This window comes from Nyctereutes procyonoides, unplaced genomic scaffold (genome assembly GCF_905146905.1).
Source record: "Nyctereutes procyonoides isolate TBG_1078 unplaced genomic scaffold, NYPRO_anot_genome, whole genome shotgun sequence".
Taxonomy (NCBI): domain Eukaryota; kingdom Metazoa; phylum Chordata; class Mammalia; order Carnivora; family Canidae; genus Nyctereutes; species Nyctereutes procyonoides.
The window spans coordinates 53,409,873-53,423,842 of NW_026575020.1; the positions used below are offsets into that span (position 1 = coordinate 53,409,873).

The following is a 13,970-nucleotide window of genomic DNA, read 5'->3' on the forward strand; positions in this document are numbered from 1 at the left end:
ATAAATAAATAAAAACTTTTAAAAAAAAGGGGGTCTTGGAGTCCGGGTAAGAACCAGGCCCCCGCGTCCCCGCCCCGCGCCCCCGCGGGCGCCGAGCATCCGAGCATCCGCGCCCAGGCACGGGCTGCACACAAGGAGGACCCGCCGGACCCCGCCCCCGGACCCCAAGGCACCCCGACTGCAGCCCGGGGCCGCGGGCACAACGACGCCCCGGGAGGCTGCACGCCCCGGGCCAAGGCGCTCTTGCTGCGCGGCTGCGGGAGCTCCGCGAGCCCCTGGGCGCGGTCGGGAGGCTGGGAGACACCCCCGCGGACCGACGTGCCCCCAACAAGCATGGCCGGCAGCGGGGCGGAAGCGCTTCCGCCCCCACCCAACATGGCCGCCGGGCGGGGCCTCCGGGCGGAAGTGACCCGTCAGGACGCCGACGGGGCCATCATGGCGGCCGCGGCCGCCTCCCCCGCGCTCAAGCGGCTGGACCTGCGCGACCCCGGGGCGCTTTTCGAGACGCATGGAGCGGAGGAGATCCGCGGGCTGGAGCGCCAGGTTCGGGCCGAGATCGAGCACAAGAAGGAGGAGCTGCGGCAGATGGTGGGCGAGCGGTACCGCGACCTGATCGAGGCGGCCGACACCATCGGGCAGATGCGCCGCTGCGCCGAGGGGCTGGTGGACGCCGTGAAGGCCACGGACCAGTACTGCGCCCGCCTCCGCCTGCGCCTGGCGGGCCCGGCCGCGCCCCGGCCGCCGCGGGACCCGCAGGTCAGCCTCGCCCCCCGCCCCCCGCCCCCCGCCGGCCGCTCACCCGCCGCGCGCAGCTCCCGCCGGACTTCCGGGCCGCGGGCCGCCCCACCCGGGCTCCGCGGGCCCCCCTGCAGCGCGGCCTGGGGGCGCCTCCCCCTCCCCTCCCCCCCTCCCCTCCCAAGGTCCCCGACTTCTCCCAACGCGCTTCCCCGGTGCCGACGACGTCTCCTCCTGCAGCTCGTCCCCACCCCCCCCCCCCCCCGCCCAGTCCCACCCCATTCCCAGGAACAACCTCCACGATCCCAAAGACCTGCTCTCCTCTGGGTGCAGCTGTTGGGTGTCATCAGGCCCCCCTATTCTTCCACCAGCGGAACATGCTCATTTGGGGGCAACGAAGGGCGTCCTAGCCAAGTTATCCCGAGTGCTTTCTTTCTTTCTTTTTTTTTTTTTTTTTTTTTTTTTTTTTTACCCCTAATGATTAATTACACCTGGTGTGGAAGGATTCGGCCCCAAGTACATCCCAATACTGGAGCAGCATTTTGCATTTTTGCATTTCTAGAGACTGTTGACTTAGCTTGCTTTCTTTTTTTTTTTTTTTTTTTTTTACCCCTAATGATTAATTAGATCTGGTGTGGAAGGATTCGGGGCCCCAAGTACATCCCAATACTGGAGCATCATTTTGCATTTTTGCGTTTCTAAAGACTGTTGACTTAGGTTTTTGTTGTTGTTGTTGTTTTTCCTAATGATTAATTAGACCTGGTGTGGAAGGATTCGGTCCTAAGTACATCCCAATACTGGAGCAGCCTTTTGCATTTTGCATTTCTAAAGACTGTTGACTTAGGGATGACCGAGTGGAAGGGTCCCTGGAGGCGGAAAGATTTGGAATCCGCTCTTAACCATCTGGGGGAAGAACTTGCAAAAGTACAATTTAGCTCCGGTTTGGGACTTTGTATTTTATCTTTTTTTTTTAAGATTTTATTTATTATTTATTCATAAGAGGCAGAGACACAGGCGGAGGGAGAAGCAGGCTCCACACAGGGAGCCGGGTGCGGGACTCCATCCTGGGACTCCAGGATCAAGCCCTGGGCTGAAGGTGGTGCTAAACGGCTGAGCCACCCGGGCTGCCCCGGTTTGGAACTTTTTAATACAACGTGTGTTTTAGGGGAGAATCTGGGTCAGTAAGCAGGGCTCACACAACACGGTCAGTTTTTGCAACGAGAGGCCTCCTCCATCCTGCTCTCCTGGAAGCTGTGCATTTGTACAGGCCTCCTCTTAGGTGGCCAGCCTCTCCTGTAACCTAGTCACGCTTCACGGTTCAGTTAAAAGCTAACTTGTGCTGTGCCTGACTTTTAAAAATGTATTTTTATATAGTTGTTTTATCTGATTTATTCTCAGGCAGACCCACAAAAATTTGAGTGCCCTCTGCCTTCAGGCACCAAGAAACAGAAGCCCCCTAGTTCCTGCTCTGAAGGAGCTTACAATCCAGTCAAGGAATTTAAGTCCGTGGCAATAATTCAGGGTAACAGTAGAAAGCATTTTAGGATAACGTGTAATTAATTCCAAAATAATTATGTACATTTACCATAAGATTTCCAAAGGAAGTCACTTGAGGTTTGAGTCCTCCTCACTAGGGAGGGGCCTTCATGACATGAGATTTGGAATACATGTCTGGAGTATGAAAAGCAGGTATTCAATTTGATTAAAGCAGGAGTTTTCTACCTTGGTGCTTTTGACATTTGGGGCTGGACCATTCTTTGTCGTAGAGACTGTCCTGTGAGTTGCAGGATGTTTATAAGCATCCCTCTAGACTTCGACCCACCAGACACCAGTAGTATCAACCCCTTTTCCCCGTGCCGATAATCAGAAATGTCTCCAGATATTGCTCTAGGGGATGAAATTCTTCCCCTCAATATGAATAATAGTGAAGGGGAATATAAGGGAAGGGAGAAGAAATGTGTGGGAGATATCAGAAAGGGAGACAGAACATGAAGACTCCTAACTCTGGGAAATGAACTAGGGGTGGTGGAAGGGGAGGAGGGCGGGGGGTGGGGGTGAATGGGTGACGGGCACGGAGGAGGACACTTGACGGGATGAGCACTGGGTGTTATTCTGTATGTTGGTAAATTGAACACCAATAAAAATTAATTTATTTAAAAAAAAAAAAAAAAGAACTTCTTCCCCTCTCCTACACATGAGAACGAATGGATTGAAGGGCCCCTGGAAGAAAGTACTGGACAGACAGGAAATTTGTGACCACCAGGCCAAGATACCAAACAGTGAGGAGCTTTTTAGAACTGAGCAGATATGATCTAAATGCCCCTTCTTTAAAAAAAAAAAAATCTAAATGCCCTTTGAGGAAGGTTAATCTGAAGGCAAAGGGGAAAGGATAGATTGGAAGGGGTAGAGAATGATTTTGGATTAATCTTAGTGTGAGATGTTAAGGACTTGCATTAGACTCCTGGAAGTGGTAACAGAACCGTCGGAAGGATATAAACCTCCTTGGAATATGGGGGCAGAGTGGTGGCATGCCAAGGTACTTATGTAGGTCAGATGACTAAAATTTTTGGTAGGGAGATGAATTTAGTTTTGAACATACTGATGATGGAATGGCAGAGAAACTTAGCAGGGCAGCAGCAGAAAAGGCTCCACTGGGACTTGGGAGTGGCGAGGACTAAAAATGAGACGTGGTAGTGGTGGATGATAGAGTCCTGGAGTAGGAGGGTGGACTGCACCAGATGAGGAGTTGATGGACAAGTAATAAAGAAGTCCATCATGCACTCAAAGAAGCAGGAGCAAATGTAGGGAGGCTGCACATCAGAACAGGGAAGGAGAAAGCTCACTTGAGTAGTGGTCCATAGGGCTCCGTGCTGTGGAGACATATCGAGGGTCGCTGATAACCAGACTGAGATGACCAGGTGAACTGTGTGTCTCCATGAGACTGAGCACAGGTGCACCCACTGGGAGCAGAATCCAGTGGGATCGTACAGCACTCCTGACTCCAGTAATTCTACTACACTAAACTTTGAGAGCTTGCCAAGTGGCATGGAATTGGGCTTAAGAAAAGCTTTGTACCTTACAGTACCCGCACATTTCTCCCCAAGCCTGCCAAACACTGGTCTTGCACTGGTCTGCTCTTCTTCCTTCATTCTGTGCCTTTCCCTGCAGCCACAGCAGCCGTCCCAGGAGAAGTTCTACAGCATGGCTGCCCAGATCAAGCTGCTCTTAGAAATTCCCGAGAAGATCTGGAGCTCGATGGAGGCCTCTCAATATCTTCACGCCACACAGCTCTATTTGCTTTGCTGCCACCTTCACAACCTGCTCCAGCTGGATTCTTCTACTTCCCGATATAGCCCTGTCCTCTCACGATTCCCTATACTCATCCGTCAGGTAGCAGCAGCCAGCCATTTCCGGTAAGTGGGTCCAGCATAAAGATCTGCTCTGAGGATGGCCACACTTCACCACAACTGGCTTATGGAATGTGTCTTCCATCTGGATGTACCAAGGTTCTTCTTCCCAAGATGTAAAAAATTCCCTGTTGACCTTTGTCATCATCCTTCTAGGTCAACTATTCTGCATGAAAGTAAGATGCTGCTCAAATGCCAAGCCGTGTCTGACCAAGCTGTAGCTGAGGCCCTGTGTGCTATAATGCTCTTAGAAGAGAGTTCTCCACGCCAAGCCCTAACAGACTTCCTATTGGCCAGAAAGGCAGCTATACAGAAACTTCTCAACCAGCCACACCATGGTGGGTTTGGCTTCTTTCCAAAATGTGATCCTTAAACAAGGGAATGGAGGAGGAGCTGAGGGAAACTGAAGCACCTAGAGTGTACTCTGGTTCTGACTTTACTAAAGGAAGTTGTTTACAGGTGGATGGTTTCTTCTCATAGGTGCCAGCATCAAGGCCCAGATTTGCTCATTAGTGGAGCTGTTGGCCACCACTCTGAACCAAGCTCATGCTCTTTTCTACACTTTACCAGAAGGCCAGCTGCCAGATCCATCCCTGCCATGTGGCTTGCTCTTCTCAACTCTGGAGACCATCACAGGCCAGCATCCTACCGGTGAGCTTAGCCAAGCTTTTTTATTTTCAGGTTTTCCAACGGTTATTTACAGAGCACCTACCATCTGCCTGCTACTGAGCTGGGCTCTGGGGGTATAGCAGTGCACTGGACAAATTAGGACCCCTACCTTTGCGGAGGGCACAGTCTAGTGGTAGAGGCAAATACTAAACTCAGAAATATGCACCTATCCATTGAGTAACAGTAGTGGCCACTACCATAAAGGCACAGTACAAACTGACTTAGGAGCATTCAAAGGAAGGACCTCACCAGTGATGCTTTCCCTGGAGAATATTTAATTCAAAACCCCAAAGTTTCGTTAAGAGTTAGGTGAAATGGGATGCCTGGGTTGCTCAGTGGTTAAGCATCTGCCTTTGGCCTGGGGCATGATCCTGGAGTCTCGGGATTGAGTCCCGTGTCCAGCTTCCTGCATGGAGCCTGCTTCTCCCTCTGCGACTTTCATGAATAAATAAATAAAGTAAAAAAAAAAAAAAAAAAAACAAGGTGAAGAAGGGAAGGAAGAGTTAGTTCCAGGCAAAGGGGATGGGACGTACAAGGGTCCTGAGGCAAGGAAGATGTTAATATATTTGAGGAACTAAAAGTAAGCAGGTGAGGCTAAGGGGGATTGGGTGGGGGGAAGAACTGCATGAGAAGAGATGTGGCCAGTCTGTTAGATGGGACCATATGATGCAGAGCTCTGTGGACCAGGCTAGGGAGTTTGGACTTTATCCAGACTACAATGGATAGCCTTCTAGGACCTTCCAGGCCTGTTCCTCCTTCTGTTATATGTTCCCATACTTTTATTTGATAGCATTTATTCTAACTGGAATTAAATGCAGTTTGCTTTTATGTGGCAGTGGATCTCCACGGAGTCTGGAGTGGATGCTAAGAGCTCACTGGGAAGGCTGTCATCATGACTTAGGTGGCAGACGATGGGGACTAATTGGACAACTTGGACATCTGTTTAGCAGGGGATTTGGTGGATTGGCTGTGGAGAGTGTGGAAAGAGGGTGTCCAAGTTTACTAGAAAATGAACTGGTTTGAAAGGGCTGACAATGAGTTCACTCTTGAAAATACTGCTTTGGCGACGATTGAGCCCTTGGAACGGGAATGTGGAGTGGGCAGGTGACTGTGGTTCCAGAACAGAGGAGTAAGAGGGCTGGCTGGACACACATCTGTGCATAGGGCTATTATGTCAAGCTGTGGGGATGGGTGATGTCATCAGGAAGGAGAGAGGATAACAGAGGACGCTAGGATTTAGGTCAGGCGGAGGCGACACAGCCAAAGGTAGAAGGGAAACAAGGAGAATGTGGGGACAGCCACGTGGTCATTTTCAGAGAGAGTGTGTGTATTATGTAGTCTCGTCTTGGTGTTACTTTATCTTCCAACTAGGGTGCCTCTTCCTTATGCCCTGGCTTCCCTCTAGGTGCTTCCACTTAATGCTTTACCCCCTTTATGAAAGGTGAGTACGGGCTCATTTGTTGTGACTCTGAACAACAAGTACAAGGGACCTTAGAAAGACCCCTGTGTTTCAAGCTCTGGAGGGTTCACGCACAGAATACCATGCAGGGGCTTCCCCCGAGTCACCCCACAGATGTCTGGGTCCTTGGGAAGTCACCTCTGAAGAGCTACAACTCACCAATTAGGATGAGTGGTCTTCCATTGTTTCCTTAGCTGTTCCAGTTTGGAACAGCTGTTCCTTAGCTGTTGGTCAGAGGATGGTGAAGAAAGGGAAACTATCATCTTCTCTTTGTGACAATTTAAGTTCCGCTTTTACAGCCTGGAGAGCAGCGGGGCGCTTAGTAATACTTTCTCCCCTTGCCCCACCCCATCCTCTCCCTCCCTGTCTTTCACCTTCTCAACCAATATGGTGCCCAGAGTTGGCAGGAAGCTGCCAGCACCCAGATGAGCGTACATCCTCTACTTTCCTTTTCCCCCTACCTCAGATGTCCAGTCTGACCTGCCTAGGAGAATACGAGATGATTTTTGGAAGTTGTCTCTCAGTCCTTTTTAATATGACATCCAAAGGATAGCCCCAATTACTTGTCACTTGGCCTTCTCTTAGGAAAGGGCGCTGGCGTTCTACAAGAGGAGATGAAGCTCTGCAGCTGGTTCAAATACCTGCCAGCATCCATCGTCCAGTTCCAGCCAGCTCTCCGAACACTCGCGCAGCCCATCAGCCAGGAATACCTGAAAGACACCCTGCAGAAATGGATCCACATGTAAGTAGCCAGAACTTTTCCTGAGGCTGGCAGGGACCACCCGTGTAGCCACACAAGGGCCAATGAGGCCACTGAGGAATGAGGGAGAGGCCTGATCTTCTGGATAATGCTCTGCCTGCTGCCTGCTGGGTCATGCTAGTCATTCCTTCAGCCACTGGTCACTGCCTTCGTGGTGGGTAGCCCCCATTGTGGGAGAACCAAGAGGGAATTGCCTTTTAAATATAACCTATGGGATTTAAAATTCTATGTAAGAGTTTTGTCACTCCTCAACTTTTATTTAAAGCAGTGGGTTTTGAAGCCATTTTAGGAGACTCTAAACTTCCTTCTAGATAGTTCCTTCAGGGAGGTAAGGGTAGGGACCCCGCCCCCCAATCTAGGCAGAAATGCTGTGTTTATATATATTTATACAAACTGAGATGGGGCACCAGGGTGGCTCAGTGACTGAGCGTCTGCCTTCGGTTCAGGTCATGATCCCGAGGTCCTGGGATCAAATCCCGCATCAGGCCCCCCTCAGGGAGCCTGCTTTTCCCTCTGCCTATGTCTCTGCCTCTCTCTATCTTTGATGAATAAATAAAATCTTAAAAAAAAAAAAAAAAACACTCTGAGAGAGATAAATGTTTATATTGGGACCGAGGTAAGAGTTTTTCATATGGAGTCCTACTGTTTTTCCCTAATAAACATGTGAAAACCATGAATCTTAATAAGGCCTAAGAAAAATGATTTTTTTTTGCAGGTGTAATGAAGACATTAAAAATGGGATCACCAACCTGCTTTTGTATGTGAAGAGCATGAAAGGTCTTGCAGGTATCCGAGATGCTATGTGGGAATTACTTACCAATGAATCCACCAATCACAGCTGGGATGTGATATGTCAGCGGCTTCTAGAGAAGCCGCTCTTGTTCTGGGAGGATTTGATGCAGCAGCTGTTCCTTGACCGATTACAGGTGAGGAGATCACATAGTCCAGTTGTTTTCTGGCCAATCCTGGTATGATCTTTTGACTGGATGGACTTCTGTTCCTTCCTGAGTGTACTTTCTCAGCTCACAGACTCAGGGATGGCTTTTCGGGATAGCGAGCCATAGACATGAACAGAGATCCTGGCTCTGATGCAGAAAGAGACCAGGTCTCTGTCAGGTGGTCAGGAACGTGTCCCTGGCCATCAGTGATGACTCTGTTCTCTGTTGACACAGTGTCAACTTCTTGAGCATGCTGCAGAACGTGCAGAGTGCTAGGGGTGGACTGCCACTGGGTGCTGTTGCCTTGAGACTTCCTGACAGGAGTCGTGACTGGAATTCTTCTCTTGCTTTCTTTCAGACTCTGACAAAAGAAGGCTTTGACTCCATCTCCACTAGCTCCAAGGAACTCCTCATTTCAGCCCTGCAGGAGCTTGAGAACACCACCAGCAACTCCACTTCAAATAAGAACATCCACTTTGAGCACAACATGTCTCTCTTCCTCTGGTCCGAGAGCCCCCACGACCTGCCTCCTGATGCTGCCTGGGTTAGCGTAGCGCACCGGGGGCAGTTTGCCAGCAGTGGACTCTCCATGAAAGCACAGGCCATTAGCCCTTGTGTCCAGAACTTCTGCTCTGCCCTTGATTCTAAACTGAAGGTGAAACTGGATGATCTCCTGGCTTACCTTCCCTCTGATGACTCACCCCTGCCCAAAGATGTCTTCCCCGGGCAGGCCAAGAGCTGTGCCTTTGACAGGTACGCGGATGCCGGGACCGTGCAGGAGATGCTGCAGACTCACTCCGTGGTGTGCATCAAGTACATCACAGACTGCATCCAGGCAGAGCTGCAAAGCATCGAACAGGTTGTGCAAGGGCAGCAGGATGTCCTCAGCGGTGTCAAGTTGCACGCGGTCCTTTTCATGGCCAGACTCTGCCAGTCACTGGGAGAACTGTGTCCCCATCTGAAGCAGTGCATCTTGGGAAGGTCAGGGAGCTCTGAGAAACCAGCAAGGGATCCTAGGGCTCTGAAAAAACAGGGAAAGGGGAAAACTCGGGAAGTAATTCCTATGCAGGCCAAGTGGCAGGAAGTTAAGGAGCTCCTCCTCCAGCAAAGCGTGATGGGCTACCGCGTCTGGAGCTCAGCAGTTGTGAAGGTGAGGGACAGTACACGTGGTCTTCCCGAGCTCACGGGGCAGTCCCCGTTCTGTCTCCCTTCTGCCATGTTCCAGGCTGGCCAACCTCAGGGAGGTCTTTTCATAGTAAGGGAATAACAGTTCTTATTTCATGCAATTACCTTAATTTTTCTGTGATAAGGAGATAGCACAAATGTAAAAAATTTTCCATTCAAAGGTTTAGCCTACATCTTATAGACAGAAACTCTGGGGTTTTGTCCTTCCACCAGATAAGAATGAAAGATCTCCCTGGACAGGGGTCTAGCTTTCCTGCTCTTCCACCTGAATGGCATATTCTCTATGGTCTCCCCCGGTGCCTTCAGGGGTGGCCCTGACATTATAAGGTAGTAACGACAAAAGTCCCATTGCTGACGTATGTCATTGGTCCAGGAACATGACATTTCCACTTGCTACCTCTCACGTGACCCATGCAGCAGAATCTTGGCTCAAGATTAATTACTCAGGCAGTTTGAAACCCTCTATAAAGGAGCTAAGTAGCCTACTGGATATTTGCCTTTTATTACCAGGTTTTGGCTCATGGATTCACCCAGTCGTTACTTTTAGATGATGCTGGCTCAGTCCTGGCCACAGCCACCAGCTGGGATGAACTAGAAATTCAAGAGGAAGCGGAGTCTGGCAGCAGCGTCACATCCACAATCCGACTCCCTATACAGGTGAGCAGATGCACCCATCAGAGTGCCCAGGGGCTGGACCAGACCAGATAGCCCACTCTGCAGAGAGGGAAGAGGTCAGAAAATCAGCCAATACACAACTTCTGAGGAAGAGCCAAAAGCCAAATTCATGATTTTCTATTGTGGGGGTAGAGTAGACACAGGGCCAAGTAGGTAGTGGACTGTTCAAGAAGTCAGCTAGTGATTATTGCCTTGTGTAACCCGGCCTCTTCTCACTGGAGAGTTGCTCACCCCAAAGTGACAAAAGCATAGAGCACAGTGTCACCTGCCAGGTCACCCCCCAGCCACTGAACCAGTGATGGCAGTGGTCACTTCTGTTAACTGGACTGCTGTGGGGGGCTGCCTGGGGAGGTCCAGGTCCTGGTGCATGAGCCTAGTAAGGAGAAGTGGACCTACTTTCACAACGTCTCATTCAACTGGCACAAGTTGGCGACTCAACCTTCCTTTGTTCTTTTAGCCATCCTGGTACGTCCAGTCCTTCCTGTTTAGCCTTTGCCAGGAAATTAATCGGGTTGGAGGTCACGCTTTGCCAAAAGTGACACTGCAAGAAATGCTGAAAAGCTGTATGGTCCAAGTGGTGGCTGCCTATGAGAAACTTGCAGAAGAAAAACATGTGAAGGTAGGTGTTTGAATTTTTTCCCACTAAAAACAGAAAAACCTGAGGTTTTTTCCCTTGGGTTTGGGCAGTTCCCATAGAGGATTCCAAGTGTCTATACTCAGTGCAGGCTAATCGGTAGTGGCTTCCCGCCCTGTGAGTTCATCCTGCCCTTTCTCAAGGATCGAGCAGGTCTGCACTAAAAGGCAGCTGAACGGGAAGGGGAGAAGGCCTGGTGTCCCACCCCAGCACTACCACGAGCATGCTGTGGTTTTGGGCATAACGTGAAGCTGTCTCAGTTTCTCCAGGGTCAAGTGTGGTCATTGGAGAACTGCTTGGGCGGGGTGGGGGGTGGACCATGCCCAGTGCAGTGTGTGGCACACAGAGGCACTTACCTAAGGGAGCTCCTGCCTCCCAGCCCTCCACTCCCCTCACCCCTTTCCCAAAGTGTTCTGCCCTTGGATGTTCCCGTTTCATTAGTGACATCTTTAAGATGGGAACCAACTCTGGATTTGGGAAAGAATTAGAGGAAGTCTCCTCTCCTGAGCTGCTCAGAATGCCTCTCCTTCACTTGAGCTTTTTTCTTCTAAAAGGGCAGTCTGTAGCACCCGAGGCCTCTATTGTAAGGTTTTTTAGTTTGGTTTAAGACAAAGTTTTGAGTATAACCCGATCTTTTGGTCATTGTGACATCAAACCGCCCTTTATGAGTATACAAAGCTGCTGCTTCTGAAGCAAGAAACTGTAACTCAGAGCATAAAGTTGTTGATTTTGTTCCTGTTAACAAGTCACCTCCCTTCAAGGGTGGGGATGGGAAATTCATTTACAGAAAGAAGGTGCATTCCCGATGACCCAGAATCGGGCCCTGCAACTGCTTTATGATCTGCGTTATCTCAACATTGTTCTGACAGCCAGGACTGAGGAGGTGAAAAGTGGCCGCAGCAAACAGGACTCCAGGTATGCTCACCCCACCTAGGCTCTTCCCCGTGCTGCCTCCCCCAAGCACACACAGCCCCTCTTCCAGAAAGCCACAAAACAGCCTCTCCTTGTGTGTTAGCGGTTAGCTTTAACCAGGAAGTGCTCATATTACCAGCTCGATCAATAGTGGCCACCTGCTGGATAAATGCCGTGGTGGAGTGTGGTAGGTGGAATCTCAATCCTCTCTCTTGTGAGTCAGCCTACCAACTCCTGGGTATAATTTGAGCCTCTGGCACTGTCCCTAACAACATGAGGAAGGAATGGACTTCACTCCGACATCTTAGCAGGCTAAAGCTCTTGATTACTTAAGCACGATGGGCAGTGAAAAGTGGTACCAAGCCAGGAATTAATAATAAATCCAAATACGGAGTTTCTTTAGCACTGAAATGCCGTAAGGTTGGTTTTTGACCTAAAAAGTGTGGAGACTAATCATAATCCTCTTTTCAGAATTGAGAAAGTGGCTGACTATCTGGAAGCACTCATTGACCCGTTTGACCTGGATGTTTTCACACCACACCTCAACAGCAACCTTAATCGCCTAGTGCAACGAACTTCTGTAAGTCACGTGAGAAACATGCTCAGTTTGTGTGCAGAGCTATAGGACCCAGCACTTGGTAATCCTGGGGGCAGTGTCAGGAGCAGGGTGGGACATAAATAGCTCACCATAGTAGTAAGGGCTGAAAGAGGATTAGATAAAGTCTCACTGCAGAGGCAATCATGATCTCCCCCCTCTACAGTTTTAGATAAGGATTACTAAGGTTTTATCAAGGCCTCAGGGGAATAAAATAAAAGCGATGTGACTCAGATTCTGACCTGGGGGCAGTGAAAAAGGAAATTTTGAAGCATGAACACACTGCAAGCAACATTCCCCAAAAGGATGGTGAGAAATAAAGTAGAGCTTGATTTCTAGCAAGAGAAGTGATTTTCTCTTTTCGCTAGACAGGGACAAACCTAGCCTGTTACTGTCCCCCATTTCCTGTCAGGTTCTATTTGGATTGGTCACTGGGACAGAGAATCATTTCACTCCCAGGAGCTGCACATTCAACTCCCAAGAACCCCATAATATACTGCCCCTGGCGTCGAGTCAGATCAGGTAATGATTCCAAAATGCTTTTGCTGAGGCCAATCTGAAACTTCCCGTTCATGCCCCTGAAATTCTGCATCTTGTCTTGGAGGTTCGGACTTCTTCCACTGAGCATGACAAGTACCCGAAAGGCCAAATCAACCAGCAGAAGTATGGAAACAAAAGCCCAGGTTAGTGCAGAGAACCGGGGGTTCACCCCCCATCAATCCTATCCCCGTCTCCCGCCAAACCACCTGATTCACTCCCCCTTCAAATAATCGATAAAGAACTGAATGACAAAATGCACTAATGCTGCTTTTAATGGCGGCGCAATATAGAAGTACAAGATTTCACTAGCTTGAGCTGCGAGAAGTTTTAAAAGATGCCCATTTACGTCATTAATAGCCTCATAATAGAAACGTCATCTCAGGCTGCCAACGCTGTAGAAAACAAGCAGGACAGGATGGAGATTATTTGTTTGTAGGGTGAAAGAGTTAACCGCTAACCCAGTACTACGACTGTACTTCTTTGGAAAGAACTTTTGTTCTGGTGGTGGTTTCATCTTCCATTTCTTGCAGTTGGGGTGGGAAATAAAAGGGAATTTGCTTCTCAAGTTTGACATTTTCTTCTTAATACACATTTTGTTTCAGTAGACTGCCATCCATTAAGCCCGCAGGAGTCCTCCTGGGTATTTCTGAATTGTGTTGTGTACACGTGTGTTTGAGCCCAAACAGCTTGTCTTCTTCTGGCATTTAGTTCTGTTGCTTTCTTGCTGGACAAAAATATTAGCAACGTGTCCTTTCCACCTTCCCTGCCAACAAACCCAGTAAGACCAAAATTCTCCTTAAACATTGGCTGTTAACACTTGGGAGGCGGTAGTGAAAAGCCCAAGCCCTCCCCTCTGAAAGCTGGGACCTGAGCTGGCACTTGCCTCAGAACTCTCGATCTCCTACAAGTAACCGACCTGTAAGTTCTGTCTATAGTAAAGGCTCAGACCACGGAAAGGAGGTCCCTGTGTTTACCCTTTTCCTACAACAGTCCTTATCTTCAGATGTTAGTTCTATCATATGATCAGATCTCATTTTGTCCCCTAGATCCTTTGCTGGTCTCCACAGAGCAAAGTCCCCTGACTACAGCTATCCGTGCTTCTCAGATCTGCTTGTGTGTGCTGTGTGGACTCCAAGTGGAGTGGAGGGTGTGAGCAGGCAGGAGGGTTTGGGTAGACTCTAAGGCACTTTCCTCTACATGCATGGCAGGTTGTCCCCCCGGCACTCTCCCGAGCAGGTGACCCAACGCATCCTGGCTCCTTGTTCAGACAGCTGGTCAGTGAGGAAGAAGACGCATCTACGCCTTCATTATTCAAGCTAGGTTGGCTCTCTAGTATGACTAAATAACATGGGAACGTATCCGTCTCTCTCTAAATAAATACTACATCATTTCTTCTACCGGTGTCTCTGCTCGTTTGTTTCTAACCCACACCAGTCTTTCCAGTTTCAGCGGTGGAAACAT

The 13,970-nt window shown here is 49.5% G+C and overlaps 1 protein-coding gene across 1 annotated transcript; it reads left to right on the forward strand.

Annotated features, from left to right (window-relative positions):
• Window positions 1-425: 425 nt before the first annotated feature.
• COG1 (component of oligomeric golgi complex 1) lies at window positions 426-13,906 on the forward strand. The gene is made up of 14 exons (XM_055322577.1): window positions 426-756; window positions 3,904-4,148; window positions 4,299-4,480; window positions 4,623-4,793; window positions 6,856-7,012; window positions 7,746-7,956; window positions 8,327-9,118; window positions 9,664-9,810; window positions 10,286-10,447; window positions 11,250-11,377; window positions 11,846-11,954; window positions 12,382-12,491; window positions 12,574-12,652; window positions 13,718-13,906. The coding sequence occupies exons 1-14, from the start codon at window positions 436-438 to the stop codon at window positions 13,853-13,855; spliced, it is 2,952 nt and encodes a 983-aa protein (XP_055178552.1). The 5' UTR covers window positions 426-435; the 3' UTR covers window positions 13,856-13,906.
• The last annotated feature ends 64 nt before the right edge of the window (window positions 13,907-13,970 follow it).